The sequence below is a fragment of the Podarcis cretensis genome (genome assembly GCF_951804945.1).
Source record: "Podarcis cretensis genome assembly, chromosome: 8".
Classification (NCBI taxonomy): Eukaryota; Metazoa; Chordata; class Lepidosauria; order Squamata; family Lacertidae; genus Podarcis; species Podarcis cretensis.
In genome coordinates, this window is record NC_137177.1 from 48,468,638 (window position 1) to 48,479,652 (window position 11,015).

Genomic DNA, 11,015 nt, shown 5'->3' on the forward strand with positions numbered 1-11,015 from the left:
AGCCTTTTAAGCTGATATCTTTCCCAGTCTACATCTGCATTGGAATCGTTTTAAAGATATTTTTATTGTTTCATCACTTGTTTGTCACCCTGGGCTCCTTTGTGAGGCAGAGCAGGCTATACATTTATTTGATTGATTAATTGAGCATTCTTATTACAACCAGTGTGGAGTAGTGCACTAGAGTTCTGGACCAGGAGCCTGGGTCAGTCACTGTCTCTCAGCCTGGCCTACCTCACAGGGTTGTGGCAGTGATGAAATGGGGAGAGGAGGGAACTGTGTACACTTACATGGCCTTGAGTGCTTTGGAGCAAATGTAGGATAGAAATGTCCTAACAACAGCAGCATTAAATAGGAGGGTTCAAAGTGGTGAGGGAGGAAAAGGTTTGTCTCAGGAGAGTCGATTTTTCACACCTCTTTAAGCAGATTCATCACAGTTCTTGTTGGCAGTTTTTTACACGAACGGAATCTAAACACTAATAATGAAGTATCATCTTTTGGTAACAATCTCTCTCCCCGCCCCCCTTACTCTTGCTCTTTCTAGGAACATCAGTCACTAAAGTGACAGCTGTAGATGCTGATGACCCCACAATTCTTGGCAATACTCGTGTTTCCTACAAAGTTATTCAGGGAAACCAATACTTCAAAATAGATGATACTGGTAGGTATGATATCAATAAATCAGCTGGTGAAAAGTAATCCTGCCAGACTCAACTCCTCCCAATTCAGGAAAGCTAGTCCTGGGAAGTCTGAGATCTATAAGTAGAACAAAGCACTCTTATTGTTCACGCTAACAGGCAAGCCTGAGTAGAAAACTTCTGTGTAGAAGGCAAGCCACACCACATCATCTGTCAAGTCAGCTTGTTGATCTGTCAGCCTTTGAGAACTTTCAGACTCACTGTGAAATAATATACTTCTGCATACCCACCTGCTGAGTCTTCCAAGCAAGCAGAAACCAATGCCTTTTTGACAGGAGTGCCAACTTGGCCCTGCAAACATGGGTGCCCGGGGCTGTGAGTGCCATGCAGTGTGCATGGCCCTGGCACTAAAATTGTGGGTGCCCAGCCCCTTCGTGGGGAATTTTGTGGGAGCTCAGGCACTCAGGGCCCCAGGGAGTTGGCACCTATGCTTTCTGATGGTCCCATTTAGTTTCCAAACCAATAGATATGAAACCACCAAAGTTTGGGATTTGAAGGATCTTTGAAAAGTTCAAAGGATTTCTCACCCCCTCATCTGCTGATGAGGAGCAAACAATGACAGCTGGCTTTTCTAGATTTGAAGCAGGTAGGTAGGTAGGTAGACCACACCACACCACACATAAAGTTTACCTTGGAAGGATGAAAAGGGAGAAGAGAGGACTGCCTTGGAGAAGACGGGTGGACAACCAAAACTGGCAAGTAGTGATCTGAGGGAGGGAGTCAGAATTCTGTTAACTCTTTTTAAAATTAAAAATGCCAAATTAAAGGCAAGCAGTAGAAATTTAGGTTATACAGATTAATCTAATAGTAAAAAAAAATGTTGAGGTGATAGATGAGGCAGATACATGTTTAGCTTTCTTCTTTTCTTTTACAGGAACAATCTACACAGCTGTACCGGATTTGGACAGAGAAAAAACCCCTGTTTATACAATTGTGGTAGAAGCAGTGGATGGCCACGGTCTACACTCAGAAGAATCAGGCACTGCTACAGTCCGCATCTCACTGACTGACATCAATGACAACTTCCCAACATTTAGGAAAAGTTAGTTTTGCGAAATCAATGAATTAAATTTAATGAAGCCATCTACTCCTAACTCAGTTGATGGAAATTGCATTCAGTTGAATGTAATGCAGTGTGGGTTCTAAATGTGACTAGATATTTAGAACATTTGTATATTGTATGACAGCATGTCAGACCACTGATGCATCCAGTACAGCATGTCTACACTGGCTGGCAGTGGCTGTCCAGCGTTTCCATGCAGGGGGCACTGCATACTGCTAGGCAAAGTAGACAGTATTAAGCTAGATGAATCAATGGTCTGACTCTTTCTATGGGTGTTATGCAATTCTACTTTTACTCAGAGTAGACCCATTGAAGTTAATGGACACACCTAACTTAAATTCATTAATTTCAGTGGGTCAGTTCTGAGTAGGACTTAGTTGGTTACAGCCCTGTGTTCGTTGAAGCTAACACAGCCTTCTGTCCATGCCACCAACTGACACACCATCATTTCCCATTCATTCAGTGAAAACAAAGAATGAATGGGTGGGTCTACAGCAAACAGTTAGATTTACACAGAGAAGCTACAGTTTAGGGCCTCAATTTAGAAGGGGCCTCTAAATACAAAAATATTGAATTTCAAGTTTTACATAACTGGTTAAAAATAAACAGGCATATTGCAAATGGGGATGTAAGAAGGCTGCACTTTCTGTTGTGATCTGTATTTGTCACAATCAGTGCTGTTTCAATTCTGCTGCAGTTTGGTTTCTGCCAAATATTCTGTTATTCATCACGTGGTCCATTAGTTAATGTATGTTATGTAAGCTAGTCCAGGGGCACCCTGTTTCCAACAGCTGATCCTGATACAGCCCCTTAGCCAAAAGGATACCCAGGCCTCAGAGCATGAAAACACTCAAGATGGCCACACATAAGGCCAATGCCACACAATTTAGTGATAAAAACTGAAATGAGCAAAATGATGATCCTTTTGTTAGCAAGAACATGTGTTCTGATTTTCCTTTTATTCCAACGTACTTTTATTTGTTTGTTTTCCAGAAAACTTCCATTTTGAAGTCCCTGAAAATACCAGGTTAGATGGTGAAGTTGGTAGACTGGAAGTTGAAGACATTGATGAGCCACAGAACAGAAATACAAAGTACAGTTTTGTCCAAGGACCTTACCAAGATACCTTCAGAATAGAACCAAACCCCTTCACAAACGAAGGAATAATTAGACCTAAGAAGGTATGGTAATGATCAGGGTATCATTGTTTACATCAGGGGTGGGGAATCTTTGTAAGCCCAAGAACTACCTTCCCTTAATTTTCCAGGAGCACGTGCCCATGGTTGGTAGAGCCAGTACAAAAGACACACACACATCCATTCATACATCTAGACACATCCAGTAGACCTGAAGGAGTGTCTCCACCCCCATCGTTCAGCCCGGCCACTGAGGTCCAGCTCTGAGGGCCTTCTGGCAGTTCCCTCACTGCAAGAAGTGAGATTACAGGGAACCAGGCAGAGGGCCTTCTTGGTAGTGGTGCCCGCCCTGTGGAATGCCCTCCCATCAGATGTCAAGGAAATAAACAACTATCTGACTTTTAGAAGACATCTGAAGGCAGCCCTGTTTAGGGAAGTTTTTAATGTCTGGTGTTTTATCGTTTTTTTATTATTATTATCATTAATTCTGTTGGGAGCCGCCCAGAGTGGCTGAAAAACCCAGTCAGATGGGCGGAGTATAAATAAATAACAATTATTATTATTATTATTATTATTATTATTATTATTACCCACTCTCACACAACAGGCTAATAATTGACTAAATAAATCTGCGTGTGTACAAAACTTCCAGAAGAGTTTGCAAGAGTTTCCATTAAATTCCAGGTTCATTCCAAAATGGCCTTTGCAGACCAGAAATATAAATATAACTCTCTCCATAGAAGCAGGGCCACAGCTCAGTGGTAGAGCATCTGCCTTGCATGCAAACACCTCGGGTTCAATTTCCAACATCTCCAGGTAGCACTGGGAGAGACCTCAGTCTCAGACCCTGCAGAGCTTCTGCCAGTTAGCGTAGATAATAGTGACCTAGCTTCCTGTGTTCCTAAATATTAAAAAAATGTTCGTTGTATACACAGTGTCCCTTTTTATTGTGTACTGATAATGTTCGCGTGTGTGTTTTTAGCCACTGGACTTTGAGAAGGTATCCTCCTACAAGTTTGATGTTGAAGCAACTGATGCCGACATTAACTATGCATATTCCAGAACGAAAGGATCCAAGAGTATTGCAAGTGTAACCATCAAAGTTCTCGATGTTGATGAACCACCTGTCTTTTCCAAACCTTTCTATATATTTGAAGTTCAAGAAGAAAGTGACATCAAAAAGGTTATCGGATCTGTGTCGGCACATGACCCAGATAGAGCAAAACGGAAAATAAGGTAACAGAAAGTTTCTTCTGTACCCAAAAGGTGCTTAGTCAACTGAGTTTGCATCCCTTGCAACAACACTTTATCCACAATACAGCCCATGATAATGGGTTGAAGAATTGAATTTTTATACTGTATAATGCCTATGGCCCTCCAGATGTTGTTAAACCAGAGACATAGCCTGGGCAGGGCCAATGAGGCCGTGGCCCCAGATGCACATTTCTGATGGGGCGCAACTAGGCACCCCCATCACATGTGACTGGGCCTTTGGGGCTGGGGCAGTGGCAGAGCCTCCTTCTCCTCGTGGTCGCATGCCCTGCCCCTGAACTAACCGTGAGGGAGGGAGAGAGCACCATGCTTCATGTTCCCCTTCCAACAACTCATCCCCCAGCCCCAACTCTGTCTCTGCCTTGGCTCCTCCTCAGATACTACTTTGATACCATTTTTTAATGCACCCTACACAGATATCACATCCTGAGATCCAATTATTTCAAAATATCCACCACGGGATATATTTCTGCCTTGAAGCCTTTGGACAGGGAAGAAAGTGCCTGGCATAACATAACTGTGGCAGCCAATGAACTGGAGCAAGACAGTAAGTATGAACTTGTGTCACTAGGGAGTTTGACAAGAGTGAGGCACCCAGCCATTCCCTCTTCTTTGCAGATTGCAATAAGCAGGCAAACTACAAGTCCTCCCTCTTTGAACCTTTTTACTGTTGTATCCATGCCGTGAAAGCCATTCTTCAGTGGGGACCATCCCAAGGCCTTATGCCAAGTGGATGGCACCAATCATGAGGGTATTACTACCTGATTCACTCCTCCACTCCTTCAATCCTGTCAAGGATATGATTTTATGTTAAAAACCCATATTTGCATGATAATACAGCATCACGGAATGCAGGGACGGAGGGAGAAATTCAAATCAGTTCATATTTAAAGGTGTATCTACCTAGTTTGCACTTTCCTAAACTATAGCTATACAGCTATCCTTCGAAATTCACAGTTGTTTGACATTTGCAATGCAGGTTTCTCACTGAGACATGCTTATAAAAATGCATAGAGTGAACATAAAAAATGTGTGTATTGGTGACAATGCCATACAAAAACATGTTATATTGGGGAAAATTGCTTTGAAAAAATACATACATTAGGTCCTGCATACAAAAACGTGTATATTGGGAGAAATTTGCACTAAAATACTGGTGAATTTTCATGAGAATGTTTTTGGAGGGTGGAATCACATACTGATGTAGAAAAGTGGAGAGCTGACAGAAACAAAAATTGATAGATTTGCCTATGTGGAATGAACCATCTAAAAAGCATATTCCTCAGCTCTCTGCAAGTTGTATCCAATGGATATTAGAATTGGATGCAACCCTATGTGAGCCAAAACCCTGCTTTTTAGGATTCAAGATCACATGAAGATGGCCCTAAGCAAACAATTGTGCATTCCATGTGGCAGTTCTCTGCAGACGTTCTTACATGTCTCAGAGTTGAGGCCAGCCACCAAGGTTCCTCTGCTCCAGTTCACTCACCGCACTGATGTAGTGTGAATACTGGTTGCCTCTATTTGATTTCAGATGGATGCCTGATTGATAAATCTGTGATTTTCTTCTTGCTTCAGGAATTGTGCCCAATCTAGAAACCCACGTACCAGTTTACATTAAAGTTACTGATATAAATGACAATGCACCAGAATTTGCTGATGTTTACAATCCTAGAGTGTGTGAAAATGCCGCACCAGGAAAGGTAACGTATCAGAACCAAACTGCTAATACTACTCAGCTGCACAAACCAGCAATCCTTGCCAGGATTGAATCTTCCCATTTTGCCCCCCTTAAACCTATGTGCAAATCAGAACACTGATCTGCAGATATATTCTCAGAAAATATTTCCCAAAATTAAACCCCTTATTAAGGAAATGTCTTTGGGGTTCTTCAACTCCAAGAGTATCATTATTAAAAATGCAATTGCAAATAAAACAAGGAGGATTTGGTATTATATCACCAAGCTTATTTATTGACAAATACTAGAAACTTGAAACCCAAAATTAGTGATAACTTCCCAACTTGGGAAACCCTAGAATATAGATGTATAGCTCCTTTATCTTGATGGACTGCACTAGGATCACAATATATTAAAACCTAGGATTCTCCTGAAACAGGATTGACAGCTAGAAAATATGGAACACAATGTCTAGTAAAAATTGACTGATTTTCCTATGCTAAACTGACTTTGTGGGGAAATCCCACTTTAAAAATCAGGGTGGGGTGGGGAATGGTAAAATGAAAGAACAGGATGGAGGCAGGCATATTGACTTTAGACCAATTAATAGATGAGAATGATGAATTTTATACTTGTGCTATATTAAAAGATAAACACCACCTATTTGATTCAGCCCAGTGGCAATATTTGCAGCTGCACCATATGCTAACGTGTTTATTTGGACCGGCAGCTTTTACAGCATCTGATACACCTAAGATAATAAAACAATTGGTTAAATCCTCTCAGACTAAAAAGCCAGTGAATGTTTTCCACAGATACCTGGTCTCAATTAATCAATCTGACATACAGCATCTGAGAAATGAATAGAATAAAGAATTCTATTTTACCTAAGCAGTGGGACAATGATTTAGTTTCTATAGTTAATGTTTTCTACAACAAAAAAATAATATTAAGAATCTATTGCCCTTAGTTTCAAAGCTGTTTATTTCATATTGTATCACAATTTCAAGTATTTTTATATTTTTCTTTAATTTTTGCTTTTGTTTTGTTCCTTTTCCTTTACTTTATTTTCTCACTGAAAATTTTTGATAAAGTATAACTAAGAAAAAACTGATCTGCAGATGAAGCCACATAATCAACAACTGTACTTATGAGGTGCTTCAAGGACTGGCTCTTTCTTCTTTTTAACCTTTTTAACCTTTTACACTGCTCCACAAAAGCCCATGGCTGTGTGGTACAATATATTTTTCAAATTGCTCCCAGGGAGTAACTGTACCTCATAACATGGGCAATTGTTTGAGGGAAAAGATGGCCCTGTATATTCACGACAACCTTTTCAATTCCTGTAGACTGTTATCATGATTTCTGCTGTGGACAAGGATGAAATGTCACCAGGAGTGAAATTCAAGTTTTCCTTGGTGTCTGAAGAGAGCAACTTCACTCTAATTGACAATCACGGTACGTTTCTGTGGATTTCATGAGATGGCAAAAAGGAAACATTGTGTGAATGTTAACTAGCTATGCTCCAAATACAGCTTCATGGTTTGCTTGTCCCTATTTATAAATTACTTAGGGCTGTCTATATATTGTATTGTATATATTGTATACAGTGGTACCTCGGGTTACATACGCTTCAGGTTACATATGCTTCAGGTTACAGACTCCGCTAACCCAGAAATAGTACCTCAGGTTAAGAACTTTGCTTCAGGATGAGAACAGAAATTGTGCTGCGGCTGCGTGGCGGCAGCGGGAGGCTCCATTAGCTAAAGTGGTGCTTCAGGTTAAGAACAGACCTCCGGAATGAATTAAGTACTTAACCCGAGGTACCACTGTATTGTATTATCATTTATACAACATTTCTAAACTGCCATCTCATTCAAAGCTATCATGGTGATGTACAGCACAAGCACTAAAACATCACAAAATTATAAAATACAGAACAAATGACCAACACTGAATCAAACTGATTCTCTAAAACTGCTAATTTCCCCAAACAAACCACTCCTGTATAGAAGAAGTCTTGATAACTCCTGGCCACCCAGACATTTTCTGGGTTCCTTAAAGTATTACTTTGCCTCAGGAGCAGATGGCTGGCATTCCTACAAGGCAATCACCATTTGAGATTATCACTTAATGAGACACTATTGCCTTCCTCAGATAGCACAGCGAATGTCACCGTCAAATACGGACAGTTTAATCGGGAACTAGTCAAAACCCATTACTTGCCTATCATCATCTCTGACAACGGCTCACCCCAGCAGAGCAGCACAAACACCCTTTCCATCCATGTCTGCAAGTGCAACGAGGAAGGGGACTTCACTTTCTGCGAAGAGCCAGCAAAACAAATGGGAGTCAGCGTCCAAGCACTACTTGCCATCTTGATCTGCATCCTCACCATCATTGGTAAATCTACTCATAAATATTCACATTTCTGGCCTTCCCAGGGGATAGGGGAAAAGACCCCTTATATTACATATAAGGAACATAAAGGGGTGGCAGAAAGGGATATGAAAATGGAGTGATTTTGCTCTTTAAGGTCATGTGGTAGCAACCATTTTTCAGAGATGGCTACTTCTCCCACCTTGCCAAACCTCAGGTTGAATCAGGTTATGTTTTCTATTCAACCACATGCTTGTTTTGCTTCTCCATTCTACAACTAATTTATTATTTGTTTGTAGTGATTATGGTGCTAATAGTTATGAGGAAGCGACACAGGAAAGACCTGAACATTCTCAGGAAGAATGTGACGGATATCCATGAGCAGCTGGTGGCCTACGATGAAGAAGGTGGTGGTGAAATGGACACCACCAGCTACGATGTGTCAGTCCTCAACTCAGTCCGCCAGACCAGCATGAGGTCACCGAGGATGACCATGGAGAACAGGCCTTGTGTGTACTCCCGGGTACAAAAGCCCCCAGGAAATGGGATCTCGGGCACCGGAGAAATGGGCATTATGATTGAGATGAAAAAAGACGAAGCTGACAACGACGGGGATTTGCTGCCGTATGACACTCTCCACATATACGGTTATGAAGGGGCCGAGTCCATTGCAGAATCCTTAAGCTCCTTGGGATCAGGATCCTCAGACTCTGATATCGACTATGATTTTCTGAATGACTGGGGTCCCAGGTTTAAAATGCTGGCAGAGCTTTATGGGCTGGAACCCAGTGAAGATCTTCTGTATTGAGCGTTCTGTATTGACAGGTTCCCCCAGGCTTAGCCACAGACAATGTGGCTAAGAGAATGTTGGTTCAGAAGACGGAACCAACTAGCAATTCCTGCATTCCCAATACCTAAATCAGCTCAGCATACTTTTTTCTGAGCAGGTTTATATGACCAGGATGATAGACAGCAAAAGCGATGACTTTTGAGCACTTCAGAAGGGACTCCATGAGCATACTAATGCATCCTGCACATGAGGGAGGACCCTGATTGGGCCACATAGAGTCCTTTCTGGTGCACTCTGACACATGTATGAACAGCAAGGGCAGGGCTAGATCTCAAGGCACACACACATTTCGAAGTGTGGCTCTTTCCCAGCCAAGCATTAATGATCCTTTCTTGCTTATTTTAGTTACTTAGAATATCTGCCCTTTTAAGTCAAAACCCACCCATGATTCTGGAAGGAACAATTTCCGGGACTTCAGGGAGTGCAAATTTCCTAGTCTCGAGTGTAGGTTTCATTTCATTGCAATTTTCATTATGCATGTATATATAGGCTAACTTTTTATTCATTTTTTAATGCTCTTTTTTTTCTTTTCAAACACAGCTGAAGAAATTCAGCTGCATCAGGGAACTTTTCCAAGTTACAAGCCTCATTAACTGTGAAACTATCTTAACGCTTTTCATCTTGCTGACGCCCCCCACCCCTTCTTCCAGGTACTGTAAACATGGATATTTCAAGCATTTGGTGCTTCCAAAACACCAATAGGAGATTCATCACTGATTTGACCTTTCCAAAACTACCCTAGACCTTTCCCAGGTGCTGTGTTGCCTGTTATCCAGTGGAGGCTGGTGTCCATTGAGACTGGAAGAGCAGAAGATAAGGAGGCCAACAGTAGGGGGCACTAAAGCGAGTGATAGGAGGGGCCAACTAATTCTAGTTTTGTCCCCATTCTCCTCTCTGCTGTGTTAGACAATGGCAACTCTGAGACTAAGGATGAGGAAGCTGACAGCCTGTGCTACCTCTTGGACCTGTGAGGAAGTAGCTAGGTGGGGGCCAGCTGAGGACAGACCCAACTTGGAGGGGGCAGTGCCCCACTTGCCCCAGTGGACTGGTCTCCATTGCTGTTACCTCCTCCCCCAGTCTACCTTACGACTGTGCCCAGATATCTACTGGTTCTTCATCCGCCAAGGCCCCCCCCCACCATCCCCATTCTTCTGTTTACCATGTTGTCTAATGAAGACTTCTTTTAGAAAAACTCCAAATCTTACCACCTATTGTGTGATATTTTGGTTGCCCTGATACAGATTTTCTTTTTTTTCTAATGGGCCAGCATGACTACCTTTACTTTTTCTGTGAGCAGGGTATACTCATTTTCACTAGCATGCAAAATCCAAACTATACATATAAGTATGGTTCTACTAAATAATGTATGGCTATTATTTGTTTAACAAAATATTCCTACTAATGAAAGTAGTTGGGTGTAATTAATGTATGTGATGTTTAACCAGTGAGGTTAACTATAAAATCATTTAAAGCTATTGTAAGGCAATTGTAAACGATATCCAGTTTTTAAAGTGTCCTATGATCCTTGTATTTTGTAATCTGTTTGTGTTAAAAGCTATTCTACTGTACATCAATGGTTTTTGCACTGGATAGTTTCATTTCCTATTTAAGTTGTATGTATGTATGTTGTGGGTGGGGAGGGTTACTTACATAAAAGCCAAATTCATGTATACTTGCATTTGTCTGCTCATTAGTAAGATCTTCGGGCAAACCTATGGTGACTTTAGTGCATTTAAAAGCAGGGGAATCTACAAACCGGATGATAAAATCTGCTTATCAGATTGCTGAGGAACCACTTCTTCCCTTATGTTTGTATGTCACCCCCAAGGCATAAAAGGGCTATAAACGTACGGAGGAATGGGGTGTAGCTCAGTGGCACAGCACATCCTTTGCATGCAGAAATTCCCAAATTCAGTCCCTGGCATCTCCAAACAGGACTGG

The 11,015-nt window shown here is 41.6% G+C and overlaps 1 protein-coding gene across 2 annotated transcripts in view; it reads left to right on the forward strand.

Annotated features, from left to right (window-relative positions):
• The window catches only part of CDH5 (cadherin 5), a 30,732-nt gene extending 19,988 nt beyond the window's left edge, over positions 1-10,744 (forward strand). For both annotated transcript variants that reach the window (XM_079988224.1, XM_079988225.1), the window contains 9 exons: positions 542-658; positions 1,570-1,737; positions 2,752-2,939; positions 3,877-4,130; positions 4,583-4,713; positions 5,745-5,869; positions 7,195-7,303; positions 8,003-8,248; positions 8,524-10,744. In XM_079988224.1, coding sequence (XP_079844350.1) covers positions 542-658; positions 1,570-1,737; positions 2,752-2,939; positions 3,877-4,130; positions 4,583-4,713; positions 5,745-5,869; positions 7,195-7,303; positions 8,003-8,248; positions 8,524-9,032 — 1,847 coding nt within the window. In that variant the 3' untranslated portion in view covers positions 9,033-10,744. The remainder of the gene's footprint in view (positions 1-541; positions 659-1,569; positions 1,738-2,751; positions 2,940-3,876; positions 4,131-4,582; positions 4,714-5,744; positions 5,870-7,194; positions 7,304-8,002; positions 8,249-8,523) is intronic.
• The last annotated feature ends 271 nt before the right edge of the window (positions 10,745-11,015 follow it).